This window comes from Haliaeetus albicilla, chromosome 3 (assembly GCF_947461875.1).
Source record: "Haliaeetus albicilla chromosome 3, bHalAlb1.1, whole genome shotgun sequence".
NCBI lineage: Eukaryota > Metazoa > Chordata > Aves > Accipitriformes > Accipitridae > Haliaeetus > Haliaeetus albicilla.
Window position 1 is genome coordinate 68,143,312 of NC_091485.1, and position 18,435 is coordinate 68,161,746.

The 18,435-nt window shown below is 37.1% G+C and overlaps 1 protein-coding gene across 8 annotated transcripts in view; it reads left to right on the forward strand.

Annotated features, from left to right (window-relative positions):
* EFR3A (EFR3 homolog A) overlaps positions 1-18,435 on the forward strand; it is an 88,470-nt gene that overhangs the window by 15,783 nt on the left and 54,252 nt on the right. For 4 of the 8 annotated variants that reach the window (XM_069780075.1, XM_069780077.1, XM_069780074.1 and 1 more), the window contains 3 exons: positions 5,958-6,034; positions 7,820-7,947; positions 9,644-9,794. In XM_069780075.1, coding sequence (XP_069636176.1) covers positions 5,958-6,034; positions 7,820-7,947; positions 9,644-9,794 — 356 coding nt within the window. Of the gene's footprint in view, positions 1-2,024; positions 2,173-5,957; positions 6,035-7,819; positions 7,948-9,643; positions 9,795-18,435 lie in introns of those variants that run through there. The other 4 variants (XM_069780072.1, XM_069780071.1, XM_069780070.1 and 1 more) reach the window with 3 other exon arrangements.

Here is an 18,435-nt window from a genome sequence, read left to right on the forward strand (position 1 = left end):
TTTAATCTGCACGTTAGACATTTTCTTTGCTGTGTTTTGGTGGAGAGAGGCTAGAAACCAGCTGCTTGGAAGTCAAATAGCACTAGGGTGGGAGGTAGAGAAGAGGCTTATCTGGGGGATGGGACTTCATGCTGTCTAAATGGTGAGTCCTCCGCTCTGGGAGTGCGTTACAGGGACATTGCAGTGGCTGATGAGTGTGTCCTTACAGCAGTTCTTTTTATAGCAGGTTGAAGAATATTTTTAATTAACTCCCTTATATGGCCAGAATAATTTCCTTGTTCTAAAATATTTGATCTGTTTTTAATAGAGGAAAGGGAATGCCCTTGAAAATAATTTTAGTTCTGAATTAAATGCATCAACTGATAGTAACAATTGAAAACTAACCAGGTATAGTTAGTGTAGTGGTTGAAGTGTTATTTTATGTGCTTTCCTCTGGATATTTGAAACAAATTTCTTTTTGTTTCTATTTCTCAGATATAGAAAAATAAATGAAATGAAAGTTTAATGTATAAAAGTGAAGTACTCAATTTTTACGTAGTTATATTTAAGTACATTGAGCAACTAAATGTAATTTCAATATTGCTCAGTTTCTTAATACTAGCAAAACATGCATTTATCTCTAGATTCAAACTTTTATGTTAATTATACTATTTTTTTCTAGAAAAAGATACTGTGGGGTTGTTGTTTTGGGGTTTTTTTTTCAGTGTTGGAAGGTAGACAATAAAGATACGGATGACCACATCCAAGCTTCGACATAAAAAATATTCAGTGAGTGAACAGGAAAAACTTGGTTCAGATTGTTAATGTTCTGCAAGCAGATGACAACAATATTAGCATTGTGAAATTTTGCAAGAAATTCTAGCATTAGATAAATAATACAATCCATTTGTTTTCTCTTTTGTGGGGTTTTGATAAAGAGGAAAATAATCTGTCAGTTTTAAACTTGATGGGCAGAACTTGGCGATTTATGTTTAAAGCCAGCTTGAAGGTTTTGTCTTTCTGTAATTTTGTATGAGTAAGATGTAGCAGTGAATATTCAGACACACTCATTTGAAGTAAAACTTTCTTGTAATGTGTGTTTTTCTAATTTACACCATAGGGTTTCTTTAGTAAAACATATTGTGGTGACAGTTTCTGTGCAGCTCAGTGTTTTCTCTGAATTTATTTGCAGTAAACACTGGTTTATTAGCACTAGTCTCTTAAATGTAGAATTGGTATGGAATTGTTATTTAGTGGAAATTATTAGTTGTGATTTTATTAAAACTGATACCTTATAACTTTCAGGGTTTATAAAAATACCTATATGAAAATCCTGTTTTTGTGTTACCCAAGTGTATGTAATGTAGGAAGTAAAATGATAAAATGATGAGAAATAATGGGAAGCCAGAAAGTATCTTCAGAATTGCTTAACTCAAAATTGATTTTCTACCTGATGTATCATAATGTTTGTGAGTAAGCATGTTAAGGATTTAAATTCTGTAATCCTTGCTGCTTAAATTCTGAGGTATTATTAGAGATAATGTTAATTTCATTAACCTATTAATTTTTAAAGTGCTTCTCTAATCTTGAAGATAAACCCTTCTGTTTAAAAAGCCTTTTTGGTCAGCAGTCTGCCTTAAATAATTTTTTTCTGACCATTTTTCAGCAAGATCGAGGAAATATGTTTTGCTAAAATATTTATCACTCCACAGTGATATGTGGCTGCTGATTGAAAACAGTTTTTTTTCTGCAACTATACTGATTTTTTCCTTCTAGTCACAGAAATAATGAACTGCGTGTTCTGGGGAAGTTGAAATAATGAAACTGGCTCTGTCTGGTTTAATTCGATGAGCTGTGAATCACACATTGATGATCTATCTTTACTTTTATTCTTTTCTCTTTTCTTGTGCCTGGCCTTGTTAACAGAATTTGATACTGAAGTTTTTCACGTGTTTGGTGGCTTTATGTAGATGTCACAGGGCTAATCAGATAAGCTTACAGTATTGCAGAGCCCTCGTGTGAAGTAACTGCTGCTATGCTAGTGTGAGAGAGCAAATTTCTGGAAAAGGAGAGAGTACACAGGGAGTGAAATCACATCCAGGATGAGGCAGTATGTTCAAGTTCCAACTGTTGAGCAAGAAAAAGCCTATGATTATAATTCTGCTTTTGAACCAAGACCATGTATGTGTTTGGGTAGGTGAAATTATCATTTTCTGATAAGATAGACTGTTTCTTCTTACTGCTATTCTGTAGAATAAATGTGTTTAAAAAGAAGTACCTGTACAGCTGGGAAATATGTACAGTCTTAACATGTAAAATGCAGATTACAGGATTCCTTTAGCAGAAGAGAACATGCATGTTTAAACTTGGAAAATCCCACTACTGCAGAAGTAAATAATAAGTATTACTTAAACCTTTTACATTGACCATCATGTAACAGTGTGAACTTCTCTGTAGGTACCACTTTAACCTTCATATTTAGTTGTATAAAATGACGTAAAGATGTCTTCAATGGGGAGACTATTAAAATGCAAATTTTGCTTGACACTGAAAGGGAATTGTCATAGGATTTTTTTGGCGATAAACCTGCATATAATGGAACACGTTCTTTTTACTTGGCTTAGTGACTGTGTTCTGTAGACCTACAAAACAGCTTATTTGTGTGAAATGAATCTGTTTATTTGGATCAACGTTTATCCGGGTTAAATTTCTATCCAAGAAGTAGAGAATCTGTTTTCAATTGCTCAGCTTCTCTCCATCTTTGAAAACACTCGTTTTTTCTGGTCTACATAGTGAAATGTTCCTAGATTTTACTTTATTTCTTTAAGTTCAATGTATTTTTAATGAACATTGTTAAGACTTGATTTTTGTGGGTTTTTTTATAGTCATGCTTCTTTTTTTTAAACCTGTTTCTAGTTTTTTATTAATCTTTCCTGGTTATATCAAAACACTGAGCAATGATAAATAATTTTCTCACAAAGTGTGTCTCATGACTGTTGTTTTGGTTTTTGATTTTGGGTTTTTTTTTCCTGTGTTCTTTGGAGAGCCTAGCACTTAATTTTTTTTCTGATGGTGTTCAGCTTAAATTTCTTTACTCAAAATATCTTTGGAGGCTGAAAGCTTTCATAGATAAGCTTTCTAATACTTGAATGTTCTATTTAATTTAGAAAATTCTTTTAATGACATTACCATTCATATTAATTTTAGTTTTATATTTTGATGATAGGTGGGGGGGTTTTATGTAAACTAAGCTATAATTAAATATATAGCAATGTAAATATACTACTGAAAATCCAAGATGTGGAGAAGAGAAAGTTTTCAAGTCTTAGGTAATATACTTCTTGTTAGACCTTTTTTGTGTTAAAATTCACTGTATGCCATAAATTTAAAGAGCAGTATTTGAACACTATTGAGTTTCTATTAACTGAAACCATCTGGTAAGGCTGTCAGAATGGGTTGGTACTGTTATTTGATATTCGTCCTTCTCAAAGGAGTGACTGTATCCAGGTTTTATGTGCAATTGCTGTAATTACCACAGTTCTAAAACATCATTTGAAGACTTAAACTGTGTTTCTTGGCAAGGATTTTCTCTCCTGTCACTTAAAGAGGGAGAAACTAACCTAGCAGAATTTTTAATTGCCTCTGTCTTGCACGCAATATTTTACAGTATTTTCTGTTCTTACTATGTTGTAGATAGCTACAGCAAAATATTTTACTACAGTTGTAAGAATATTTTGTTATACTTAGGAGTAATCAAACATACTGTTTACTCTAGCCCGATGTTAGTGGCCCATAAGGTAGAAAATCAAGTAGGAAAACACAAGTACAAAGAGTGTTGAGCCAGGTGCAGAGCTGCATACCTAACTAAAGAAATGTTTAACAATATTGGGTAGATTTTAACAAAATTCAGTGGATTTTGATGGTGTTACTTGGATTTCCGAATACTGAGTGATATACTAGACGCTAATGAGGTACTGTTTTCTTATGATTGTACTTACTTTTAAAATGGAACACAACATTGCTTTCAATAGAATCTAGTTGTACAACTATGAATTATTTCTGGTTTAAGTCAAGTAGGTTTTTAACCTCTCTTGATACTTAAGTTTTCCAGTGGCATATGAAATAGCTTTGATTTTAGCTACTTAGGACCTGCAGCTTTTATGTAAATACAGATTTTTACATTGGTTAGATTCTGTTAGATTGGTTTACATTCTGTGAGTAGGAGATTTCAACAAAAGGAGTCATACGAAGAACTTAACAGTAGTCACAAAGTACTGTTTCACACAAAAAATCTTAATATTCCAGCTGTTTATTCTTGCATGTTTTTTTGTTTTCATAGTTAGGTATTGAAGTTGTAAGTCTGTGTTCGTCCTCCTGGTGATGTATGACTCTATAATTAATGAATTGAATTAAAAGACCACCGAGGAGAACTTGAAAGTGTGCTTTTAAAATCATAGCTCTCTTTAATAATTATTTCTTATTAAATAAATTGCAAGAATTAAGTTGAAGGACTATGAGCATAATTCAGTTTTTTGTCCAAAAGACAAGTAGTATCAGAAAACAGGTGGAATAGAGGGACAGTATCTACTTAAGCAGAGTCTTGTAATAAAAACAAGTACAGCAAGGAAAGTCTTTGTCATGAATCTTCCAGATGTTCTGATAAATATGGTTATAAACAACTAAGGTTACTTGGATATCATAAGTAAAGAAATACAAATCCTGATGTATTTGTCTAATGCTTCTTCACATCCTGAAAAATTTGCAGATAAATTATAATCATCAAAGTTACTGCCAACATATCCTTTATTCTTTTCCCTATTTTGACTTTCAGTAAAAGTTTTTGCTGCTTTAACTGTTTTTAGCAAAGTGTTTTATGATTTTTTTGGAGTGCATATATTGATACCTTCAATAAGGTAATTGTAAGACATTTAGCTACTCTGAATGCTCTAGGTACTGGGATTTGAAAGACCAGACAGCCACGGATCTGTGTGCATACTTGCTATAGTAGTATTCAGTACATTATTTCCAATTTAGTGACTCTTATGCCACTAATGCTGCTGCTTTATGTTAATCTGAGACCTGACCAGTGAGTTAATTGATAAGTCCACTAAAACATTTAAAACCTGATTTGTCAAAACATTTAAATTCCTTGGGAATAAATCTGCACTGATAAAATAATTGGACAGATATCTAGAAACATTTTTCAGGGTTTTTTTTTGTGCTAAGTTTTTACTTCAGGTAAACTGGAATTGTTCCAAAGTTCTAGTAGTCCTGAATGCTAGAAAAAACAAACCATGGTTTGTAGGTTTCTATCTTGTTAGAGCAGGCATTATGACTCTTTTTAAATTAATAAAATTAAAAGTTACATGTATTGTTCTGATTATCTTTATACGAGTACAGTATTAGTAGGAGAGTAGAAATGAGGTAAGAAAAATACCTTTCTTCACTTCAAGTGACTGTCTCTTGTTTGATGCCTAGTAAAATAGTGGGATAATGAAGAGAGAGCTTGTTTTGTATATTGTGCTTTCTATTGCTTTATATGGTTGCCTGAAAACAGAAGATTTTGTAGTTGACTTTTTTTGTAGAAGAGTGAACATAATGCATGTTTAGATATGTTTTGAAATGATCATTCAGAATTAAGATAAAACAGCAAATGAAGTAGCCTTGGTTTTAACATTACTAAATTTTGAAATTTCTTGATTTTTCTGCATGTTTTTAAGTATGGCTGGATGACAGGTGCATTTCTAGTACCCAGGTTGCTTGCATATTTTCTCATGTGTTACATTATAATAGTAGTTTTGCTTATTTGACTTCTCAGTCATTTTCAATTACCTTAATTTGGCTTTATTGCTGATAGTAACAAGCAGCTGAATTCACTGTATCTTCTTCCTCCTTGCTTGTCAGCTAGTCTCTTCAAATGAAGATACCGGAGTTCCTAAAACTTAATTCTAAATTCTGTTGGGTGAATCTCTCTGCAGGAGTGTGCTGTTGCTGTGCTGCTTTGAGACCTCGCTACAAGCGTCTGGTAGATAACATATTTCCTGAAGATCCAAAAGTGAGTGTTGACTTTAAGGGATTGGCATTTGAAAAATTGTGGTTAGTAACTAATTTTAGCAATTTAGCAATTTTTTTTTCTTTTCTGTTTTAACATTTTACAGTAAATTCTGCTTTAGCACCTCATAGCTTTAATAGAGGTTAGCAGAATAATTTAGCTGGAAAGGAACCTCTACAGATCATCTGAGCTAATTCCCTTTTCAAAGCAGGGCTGTGCGTATTGAAGAGTGAAATTAGTGTGTTTTGTGCAGAGAAATAGAGATTTAATTAAACAGAGTATTCTGCAGCAGAGGTAGCACTTAACTTCATAACTACTTAGAACCACAAATACTTGTTTTGTTATGGTTGCAGGTGTGCACATTTTCTATTTTTCTACAAGATTTTAATTCTCTTGACATATTGACTGTGTAAGTTTTTATAGTTCTGGTAGACTGTGATCCAAAATGGTTTTTTGTTGTTGTTTTTTAATTTCTCCAGTTATTCATACACAGTCTTTTCATTTCATTGGAACAGTCTTGGAGCTATATTAAAGCCTAGCTCTTAGTCTCTGTGAAAATAAATAACTTCTGTGTTACCATTTAGTAATGCCTATATCTATACATAATCATGTGATGGTTCAGACAGATCAGGAGCTTATGTTTCTGCTGCTGTATTTTTTTAAATGCGTTGCCAGATTTTGTTATCTTCTTTATAGTAGAAGTAAGGAGAACAGTCGGCACAGCATTTGTATAATATTTGGCTTATTCTTAGAAAGTATGTGGGCTTTTCTTTAAAATGTGTTGTTACTGAGTGCTAGTTACTATGTAAGTGTATGTTTCTGGCTTCAGAGGAAATGTTTTCTGTGTATACAGTATGTTGAAAGCATGGAACAGTATGGTTTTATAGATTTATTTGTTTTAATCTACTTGTGTTATACAGGTGTAGAAACACCCGGAATTGCTACAGTTGTAGTTTTATAGCTTTAATCTCACTCACTCAGTAGCTCTGAGTTGGCACTCCTTAGTTTCTGCTTTGTGAATATACATTGGCTTAGTGCAGGACACAAGCCAGTCCATGATGTTTCACTGAATTGCAGGCCTTTTCTAAAGTTTGAGAAGACTTTCTTGATAAAATACATTAATAAATAATGAGTGTGTTAAAAGCTTCGAAGTTATTTATTTGAAAAAGATAATGTTTTTGTGAACAAGCAAAAAAAGACAAAAAGCCTTATCCTTCTTACCTAATAGTTCTAATTATAACCTCATCTGAGGAGATCCATATCACAGTTCATGTTGGAACTAATATGTTAATCTTGTTCTAACAATTATCCTGTATGTCAGCCTTGTCCAAGATGTGACACTGAAGAAATAAAATATTTAAACTACAATCTAAAATATTTAACCTATAAACTTGTTTGTATCCAATGTCAAAGTTATGCATCTAATATACTTTGGGGAGGAGGATGGGAAAAGAAAAAAAATTACATTGTACTGGTAGGGAAAAGGTGTCTTAGAACTGGTGACATATATCACTATATACCCTCTTTTGAAATACCTGTTCCCCCCCGAAAAAAAGATGGGGGAAGGTAGTTGCTTCATTTCTTTAAAAAATATTTTACTTAGTTTTCACGTTGCTGATTTTTGCAGCTAAGCTATTGAGTTTTGCTCAAAAGTTTGGGTTTTTTTTTCCAGTACCTTATTCCCATCTTAATGGCTCAGATCTTTAAATGTTGAGGAGACAAAAGGAAAAGCACCTCAAAAGCTTTATACTTTCTGTGAACTTTTATATTTTGTATGTCTGTTTTTAGGATGGTCTTGTTAAGGCTGATATGGAGAAGCTGACTTTCTATGCGGTTTCTGCACCAGAAAAGCTCGATCGAATTGGTGCTTACCTAGCAGAGAGACTGAGCAGAGATGTTGTCAGACATCGCTATGGGTAAGGAAATAAGTCACAGCATTAAAAATAGATGCTGACATGTAGCTGCATTTCGTCATGTTTGTTCTGATCAAATTTTGGAGGCAAGACAGACCCGGTCTCTTTGTAGTGAGTTAACCTTGTCTGGCTGCCAGGTGCTCACGCAGCCACTCTTCTCGCTCCTCCTCCTCAGCCTGATGGAGGAGAAAATGAGATGAAAAGCTCATGGGTTGAGATGACAGGGTCATCGCTCAGCAATTACCATCATGGGCAAAAAAGACTCAACTTGGGAAAGATTAAATTTATTGCCAATTAATAACAGAGTGGGATAGTGAGAAATAAAAATAAAGCTAAAACCATCTTCCCTTCAGCCCCCCTTCTGCCCAGGCTCAACTTCACTCCTGACTCCCTTACCTCCTCCCCCTGGCACAGCACAGGGGGATGGGGAATGGGGGTTGCAGTCAGCTTGTAACATCTTGTCTCTGCTGCTTGTTCCTCCTCATGCTCTTCCCCTGCTCCAATGTTGGGTCCCTCCCATGGCAGACAGTCCTTCAAGAACTGCTCCAGGATGGGCCCTTTTTACGGGATGCAGTCCTTCAGGAATGGACTGCTGCAGCGTGGATCCCCCACAGGTCACAGGTCCTGCCAGAAAAGCTGCTCCTGTGTAGTGTCCTCTCCATATGGCTGCAGCTCCTGCCAAGAGCCTGCTCCAGCGGGGCCCTTCCAGCTTCCTTCAGGGCATATCCACCTGCTCCAGGGTGAGGTCCTCCTCGGGCTGCAGTGTGGATATCTGCTCCCCCGTGGTCCTCCATGGGCTCTACCAGTGTCAATGAGGGGCTCAGCTTTGGGAAGTGGTGGGTCTGTCTTGGAGCTGGCTGTGTCTGACATGGGGGCAGCTCCTGGTATCTTCTCACAGAAGCCACCCCTGCAGCCCCCCTTGCTACCAAAACCTTGCCATGTAAACCCAGTACACCTTTGAATGTCATTCAGCATAGTGGGAATTGGGGATATCTTTCTTTTTAGCCCTTTTGGCTAAATTGTATTTAAATGGGAACTTTAAAACTGTCATACTCTAAGTCCTTTATGAGCTATAAATTTTAAAGAATGTAGAGTCAGAAGAGGGAGAAGATTTTAAAGAATGTGGAAATGGAGTAGGAAAATACTGAGTCTAAGAAGTGGCAGGAATTGGAAAGAAAGGCAGCATCCATCACAGGCCACCATTTTTGGCCTTCATGATGTCAAAAGCTATTTTTATAACTTTATGGAATGTGTAAATGGCTATTCTTTAGGGTAATTAATTTTGTTGACTGCTTTTCTTTACTCTTTTTCATTTATTTCACATGTTGCCTGACTGTGCAGGAGCATGGATAAGTTGCTGGCTTTCCATGCTGAGGTTTGGATAGGCAGAGGATCTGTAGACTAGAAAGCTGGGATTTATAATTGAAAATAAAATGTGCTAGGAAAGATAATTGAACTATATTTACTCTTGTTACCAAGTATTATGACACCCCTTCTAAAAACACTCAACCCCTCCTCCCCCCACCCCCCCCCCAAAAAACCAGGAAATACCAATACCTTCCATTTTTATACAGTGGGAAATACGTGCCTTGCATTATTTCTTTTCTAACTTTTGTAGTAATAAGGACCTAAATTGAACTAACTCAGGTAATGATGAATGTAGCACATCTTTATGTGAGTCTCTCTAATTAATTTTCAGGTATGTTTTAATTGCCATGGAGGCATTGGACCAACTTCTAATGGCTTGCCATTCTCAAAGCATAAAACCGTTTGTGGAAAGTTTCCTTCATATGGTGGCCAAGCTTCTGGAATCAGGCGAACCAAAGCTGCAAGTTCTTGGAACTAATTCTGTGAGTAAAGATACTAAATGAAGTCAGAATAAATTTCTGCTTATTTGCTATGGGAAAGTAGTTTCAGAAGTTGCGAAGTATCTGCCAGTTAACATGAATTGAGAAGATTCTGTATGTGGCAGGGTATACCATTTGGGCCTAAACACAGACCAGATACCATCTGGAGGCAGAAAAACTGTTGCCTTTCAGTCTCTAAAATTCCTTTGATGGCTGGGCTCATCTCCTGTAGAAATAACTCCTTTTAGGAGGAGCAGGAAAGCTGTTCTGTGAGTTCATATTTTGAATCTTTAAACACACCTCCTGGAACCATTGTATAGGTAAGACAGTGTTTCCTTGCTCTCCAGCAATGAGAGCCGTGGTGTGAGAAGGAGGAAATCACATCCTTCATAGCACTGACACTACACAGAAAGATTCCTCTTAGCTGAAAAGTAGTCAGGAGGCGAAAGCCTTCAGTATTATAACCTCACCATCTTACTAGCTTAAATATTTCAGGATTCAGATCCAGGCTCAAAGGGCATAACTAAAAGTGTCAAAATGAAGACCTGGAGATCTAGTTTTCCAAATAGTGATGGGTGCAATCAGTATGATAGTTCTGTCATACTTCCTTTCTAAACATTGTATTTCCCAGCTAGTACAATAGGAATCTCATAAATTCCAGGATTGTGATGTAGACTGTTTTCACTTAGAGTGATTGCTTTTACATAGGTAAAGAAGTAATGCTTGCATTTCGTGTATGTTACCATTGTTAGCAGTGTGAGGGTTCTTTGTGTATTCTGTAAAACTGTTGGGCTTTCCTTTGAGCATGATTTCCAGTTGATGGAATTAAATGGAGTTGCAGTTCAGGGAAACATGAAGGTGTAGTACAGTGGCGCTACTCTGGAGTAGAATTTCTTATTATGGTGCAATGCAGAGAGTTCTTGCTCTGATGTAGGGGATGAGTGTCCCCTTGTGCCCCAAACTAGCAGGGCAGCTTTACTGAGGGTAATGAGTTATTTATTTATTTATTTTTAATATCTTTGAGCCAGCCTACCCTGCTTCTTTTGATTTCTTTGTATAATAATGCCTGGGCAAGACCTTTTAGGGAAATAGCTTTGGAATTTATTTCCTGGGCTGCCAAATGGCAAGATGCACATCACTTTCCAGTTGTTTAAAATCCATGGTGGCAAACAGTTACTGCCAACCTCCACTTTGATTTACAAAGCACATGTCACTTCCAAGCGAATATTATTGAGCACAACTCCACCTTATGGTAATCTGTTTGATATCCCTGTCACTTCCTAATGAAGTCTTTTATGAGCAAAGCAGATTAATGGACTTCCTAAATTAGGAGATAATTCGTGTTTGTCTGTTGTAAAACTCACTAACCAAAAATAATTATGTTTTCCTAAATAAGATGTCAAATTCTGTGAGGAGAGTGAATCTATACGGCTCTTCAACAGTATTCCAAAGCTAATTTTAGCCTAATTATGCTAATTTCCCTAGATGCCTTCTATAGTCAATGGAGAGAAAAGACAGAGTCTTTTTGTGTCAAGAGGAGCAAGGTGTATTGGTACTGACAGCTTGTCTGTTACCAAGGACACTGACCTACTGTGTTCTTAAATAAATTTTGTTGGACATGGAGAAAGTTTATCATCACATTTAGCCTTTTTTAGTTTTTCCTCTCCTCCCAAGGGAAATAAATAAGTAAACAAACAAAAAAACCCAAAAAGAGTAGAGATGGTAGAGTGACTGAATAATCTTTCATGTGCTTTAGTTATTCTAGTGTACCACTTTGGAGTGGAAACTGGTATTGTCTGGAAGAAAATAATAAATTGCATGTGAAGTAAACATCTTTAAACTGGTGAAAAGTGAAGCAACCTTTGGAAAAGTTTCCATAATATTTTTAGGTTAAACTCAGTTTCAGGCCAATACAAATTCATCGTCTGCTTACGCTTAAAAAGATATGGGGTATGATTGTGGCTATAAGTAGATCTTGATTATTTTCCATCCTAAAGCTGACTTTCAGAGCTTCGCTGGGACGCAAAGGCAGTGATATCTTTCAAGTAAGATTCAACTGTCTTGAGTTGTAGAGGTTTGTTTCAGCCTCACAAGCAGATTTTGTTTCAGCTGTGGGGACTCTTGTGATTGCTCAGAAGTCAGGGTTTCAAAGGAAACATCTGTGTACTGAGTGACTCTGAGTAGTTTAAAGTCTCGGAAAGATCTGGAAGCTTCCACTGTCTTCCAAGTTTTTTTCCTTGACTTCCAAATATCTGGGTTTGGATGCAGAACTTACTCTACTTGGCGGTCTGTCTTACAGAAAAAGGTTTCATTCAGCTGTTTGACTTCTTAAATTCTTTTTGAAGTTAAACTTCATTTTTAAGTTGATTTACTTCTAAAAAGCAAACCTGAAGGTTAGTGTATTAGAAAAACAACTGTTTGTTTTTCATTTATGTACTTTTATGCCTGATCTTCAGGTTACATATAATTATGTACATAATTATGACTTTTACATGTTACATTTGTAAATTATGCTAGCTTATTTCCTACAGCAGCAATGATTTTTTTTATAACATAATTGTAAATCTACTTATATAGGCAGATACTTGAAAACAGGTGAAATTTGATAGTGGATATGTTGAATTGTATTTTTTTTTTAAGTAGACCAGATTTCAAATTGGCAGTGTCTATGAAGTTCAAAATGTCTTCTTCTATCATGGAAGATATTTTTATTAACCATGTGCTAGGATAGCATATGCTGGTGAGGAAACTGAAAAACTCTGGTGGGAAAAAGTGAGATTTCCCTGGCTTAAGTATTGCAGAATCTGGAGGCTGATTGCAGTAAGCTTTTACTTAGAAGCTTACGGCGATACTAAATTTCTCACCCTAACCATTTTGCAGAATTTCAGTAGCTGAATATCATGTAAAACATCTTTATCTCTTATGTACAAATGATTAAATGTTTTGCTTAGACCCATAGTAGTTATATTACTAGGATAGAATGAATTAATTATACTTGTTTTTCCTGTCATGGTGTGAACACCTTTAAAATCTTTGAACTTGTAAAAATTTTGGGGGATGGGATAATTTTTTAAAATATTTTTAATTTTCTGTCAATTTTTTTTTAGAGAGGGTCCAGAAAATTTATTTAGTGAGCAGTTGGTCAAAACCAATGAGGTGCATAATTTAGTAAAACTTTCATCTTAAACTGTGATGACAAAACTCAGTTGAATACAACACATTTTAAGGTAATACGGAATGTTGATGGGGTGAATTCTTCTTTGTATTTTGATAGTAAAACATTGGTTTTCCATCTGAAAAGGGCAGATACATGTAGAACCCAGTATTACCACGTTTTAAATTATTTGCCACAAATGCTTTCTTTAGTTGATAGGGCGCTTCATTTTAGAAGGGCAGTTTCTTCTTAGGAGCAGTGAAATAATGATACCATCAGTGACAGTGTTGAGCTTCCCGTGCATGAGGGGGTGACTGTTATTGCTAGTTGTCATCATTTGTTATTTAAAAGAAGACAAGCAGTATCCCAGGTGGAAAAGTGACCAGTCAATGTTTGATGTAACAAGACTTTTGTATCTGTTAGAGTTGGCTTATAAAAGCAGTTGTTATTGGCAGAATTGAAGTGCATGTATATGTAAAAATAGTATAAAATGTCAAGACTGTCAAATTAAGGAATGTCAGAATTAATATTCCCAGTAGAGTACTCAATTTGTTTGTCTTGCTTGTCTGTAGCATGCTAATCTGGAAGTATGGGATGCAAACTTATCTTTATTACAAGATGCTTCTTTCATTCCATGTACCAATACAGAATTATGTACTAGTAGTGATTTAATATACAATGAAGTATTTAATCTCTAGGATCCCTGCTCTATCTTTTTTTATAGGAGTTAAACGTACAGAGAGACAGAATTACACAAAGCATTCTTTCTCATCCTGTAGGTTGTTAAATTATCTTCTAAATTCTATGTCTGCCCTTATTAGAATTTGAGTGATCCTAGATAAATCTCTTTAGGCAGTCCTTTTAGGGTCATTCTCAGTTAAATATTTCTTCCCCCACCTTATGCTTGTTATGTCTGATCTTGCAGTTTCATAGCCACGCTAATAAGGCTCTGTAAGCCAACATATCATTACTGACTTTATTACACAACTGCACATGTGGTGTTCAGGATAGTTTTCATCCAAGTGGCATGAAGTAAAATAGATTGTGAAGCTATCCATCCTACTCCAATAAAACTCAAAATGAGAAGTGTCAGGTGACCTTAACTATTAATAACTGAACTAAATGACCAATTCCTATTGCTGAGAACCTTACCTTGTTATTATTTATTGTGATCATTTTAATACTGTGTTTGTGACATTAATGCATGAATCCAGTGTTTGAAACTTTTCTATTTAGAAAAGTTGAAGCGTTTGTCCTTTTTGCATTTGTTTGAAGTGCATACATACATTCATGCACTTCTGATTAATGCTGTACTGTGTAGTTTCTAAGTGTCTCATGTTTATAGGATATCATGTCTTCCTATGTGACAGTTTCCTGAAATACAGTAGCTTTGTCTATAAAAGAAGTTAACTATCAGTATCAGCACCCCCTTTCCCCTATCTGAAACATGAGAAAATTGCAGGCTGTAGAAGACAGACTGAGGAGCTCAGATATAAAAAAAAATTACTGCTCAGATCCAGCCTACAGTTTTTGCAGGGAGATACTTTAAATAACATAACTCAAACTTAAATACAATACATGCTGATTGTCTGTTTTTGAATTGCTGCAAAAACCTGACCTTCTTTAAAGACATCCAGGGTGCATTAAAAATTATGATTTTTCTCCTACTGTACTGGCTACGTAAGAGTGATAAGGCAGCATAAATATATATAAGAAATTATGTCCTTAGGAATTTAGTTTGAGAACTCGCATGATTTACAGCACTTGCACAGTCTCTGTCTCCCTGGTAATATGATCCAACTTCCTTGACTCCGTCTGGAACAAACATCTTCTGAATAGATAATATGTTCCTTCTTTATTTCATGATAGATTTATACATTTTTATACTGATTGAATTTTATTGGTTTTAAAATTAATGGAGATAAGATATTACTTATCTTTTTGTTCCTTCTGTATTGTACAAATAGAGAAGATGCTTGTACTGGTAAAAATTCCGTAAATTACCAGTGGGTGATTGCAAGCATTTATTATGACTGAATTACATGTTTACATCTATAAAAGCTTTGTACCAGGCAAGTGTTTAGACTTTCATGAGTTTTGTCCTTTTCTAGGTTGTATAATTTTTATATTTGAAGTATGCTTGAAAATACCTTAGGTGCTTAGGAGTAAAATATTCTTTATTTAACAACAACAACAGCTTAAGACCACCACTGCTAAGAAAGGAGAAAGTATAGACTGTGTACTGTAAAAACTTTTACAATTCTATCTCATTATAGAAATTTTAACTTCCTGAATGACAGTGGAACTCAAGACACTGTTATCGCAGTGAGCTTTCCTGTGGCCTAAATGTTCAGTCATCTGAATGCTAATCCTGGAATATGCTTCAGAAATGCTTTATGTTCAGTGAGTGAAATTGTTTTGTTATACACATGACGAAATAAAAAGACCTCGCCCTTTCTGGACATTTTACTGTGTGTACCGTTTTGAGAGGTTTAACTTTTGGGTACTTTCTTCCCTGCTGCAAAGCTATGTCGTGCTAATATTAAATGCTAGATGATTTAATATTATCACGGCCACTCCCATTGTATTTTATGTTCTTTAAATGTCTTGCTTCTTTTCTTTTACATGCTTTTATGGAAGTTTGCTGGGTGAATCAATTGTAGACTTGAACACTTGAATGTCTGGAAAATACTAAGGTCATATGGATTTTATATTTTTTTTTTTAATCCCTGGACTTTATGCTTTATTAAATTGTAAGGACTAGTTAGGTTCCTGTCTTAAAAAAAAAAATAAATCTATTTCTGTTTTGTAATTAACAATTCCATGAAACCAGTAAGACTTAAGACTGCTCTTCCATGTGGGTGGCAATGAAGCTGCAACACGTAGTCCAAAGGTGATCAAAAGACCCTTCAGGGCCTTGGGATGGTTGGTAAGGGAATCTGGAGCACAGGTTGTTTCTTCCTCTCTCCTTGCAGTTGCAGGCAGCAACACTGGAAGAAATAGATGGGCCCAATCTATTGATACATGGCTCTGTGGCTGGTGTCACCACCACAGTTTTGTGAGTCAAGAGGACCCCCTGGGAAACTGCCCTCAGGGACAAGGGAGCAGAACAGAGCTGGCAGATCTTTAAGATGCTTTCCATAGAGCACGAGAGCTCTCGATCCCCAAGTGTAAGAAATCAGGCAAGGAAGGCAAGAGACTGGCATGGCTGAGTTGAGACCTGCTGGTCAAACTGAAGGGCAAGAAGGAAATGCACAGGCAGTGGAAGCAGGGACAGGTCTCCTGGGAAGAGCGGAGGGACGCTGCCTGGTTCTGTAGGGATGGTGTCAGGAAGGCCAAGGTGCAGCTGGAGCAGAACTTGGCAGGGGATGCAAAGAATAATAAGAAGGGCTTTGACAGGTATGTAGGCAGGAAAAGAAGGTCAAAGAAAGGGTACCTGCTCTGATGAGCAAGACTGGCAAACCAGTAAGAAGGGATGAGGAGAAGGCTGAGGTACTTGACAGCTTTTTTTGCCTCAATATTCACTGGCAACCTCTCTTTCCACACCTCTTGAGTAGATGGACCACAAGGCAGGGACTGGGGGAGAAAAGTCCCTCCCACTGTAAGAGAAGATCAGGTTTGTCACCACCTGAGGAACCTGAATATACAGAATTCTGTGGGACCTGACGTGATGCATCCCAGAGTCCAGAAGGAATTGGCTGATGTAGTTACCAAGCCGCTCTCCATGATATTTGGAAAGTTATGGTAGTCAGGTGAAGTCCCTGGTGACTGGAAAAAAGGAAACCCTGCACCCATTTTTAAACAGAATAGAAAGGAAGACCCTTGGAACTACTGACCTATCGTCCTCACCTCTGTGCCTGGGGAGATCATGGAACAGATTCTTCTAGAAGCTCTGCCGAGGCACATGGAGGACAGGGAGGTGACTTAAGACAGCCAGCATGGCTTCACCAAGGGCAAGTCCTGCCTGACCAACCAGGTGGCCTTCTATGGTGGAGTGACTACACCAGTGGACAAGGGAAGAGCTACGAATGTCGTCTATTTGGACTTCTGTAAGGCCTTTGACATGGTCCCCCACAACATCTTTCTCTCTAAATTGGAGAGATATGGATTTGATGGGTGGACTGTTCAGTGGATGAGGAATTAGTTGTATGGTCACATCCAGAGGGTAGTGGTCAATGTCTCAATGTCCAGATGGAGATCGGTGATGAGTGGTGTCCCTCAGGAGTCCATACTGGGACCAGTACTGTTTATTATCTTCATCAATGACATAGTGGGATTGAGTGCACCCTCAGCAAGTTGGCAGATGACACCAAGCTGAGTGGTGCAGTTGACACATCTGAGGGAAGGGATGCCATCCAGAGGGACATGGAGAAGCTCAAGAAGTGGACCCATGTGAACCTCATGAGGTTCAACTGGCCAAGTGCCAAGGTCCTGCACCTGGGTAGGGGCAACCCCTGGTATCAATACAGGCTGGGGGATGAAGGGATTGAGAGCAGCCCTGTGGAGAAGGACTTGGGGGTGCTGGTGGATGAAAAGCTGGTCGTGAGCCAGCAATGTGTGCTCGCAGCTCAGAAGGCCAACTGTATCCTGGGCTGCATTAAAAGAAGCGTGGCCAGCATGTCGAGGGTGGTAATTCTCCCCCTGTTCTCCACTCTAGTGAGACCCCACCTGCAGTATTGCATCCAGCTCTGGAGTCCTCAGCACAGGAAAGACATGGACCTGTTGGAGTGGGTCCAGAGGAGGGCCACCAAAATAATCAGAGGGCTGGAGCACCTCTCCTATGAGGACAGGCTGAGAGAGTTGGGGTTGTTCAGCCTGGAGAAGAGAAGGCTCCAGGGAGACCTTATAGTGGCCTTGCAGTACTTTATTAAGGGGGCCTATAAGAAAGATGGAGAGACTTTTTATCAGGGCCTGTTGCAATAGGACAAGGGGCAATGGTTTTAAACTAAAAGAGTGTAGATTCAGACGAGATATAAGGAAGAAAGTTTTTACTATGAGGGTGGTGAAATACTGGAGCAGGTTGCCCAGAGAGGTGGTAGATGCCCCATCCCTGGAAACATTCAAGCTCAGGTTAGACAGAGCTCTGAGCAACCTGACCTAGTAGAATTTGTCCCTGCTCATGCTGGGGGGTTGGACTAGATGACCTTTAAAGGTGCCTTCCAACCCAAACCATTCTATGATTTAAAGCACTTTCTAGGGTCTGTTGGGAAGGAAATGATATTTTTTATAAGTCACTGTATTGAAAAGAAAGTATGGTTGCTGTTTGTGTATTGTCTTTCAAACTGTGGCAGTAGACTATACAGAAGTGGTTTTGACTGTATGTCACTTTCTTATTACCTAACTATACAGGATATTCTCTACTCAAGGTCATGTAAAATAGACTAGTGTTATACAGTTTTCCTCCATTTTCAGTAATGGCTGAGAATTTAGTTTCTATCACTTTCATCTGTGTCTGTAGCTTCCAGTGGGTGAACTGGTAGTGCAGTTGAA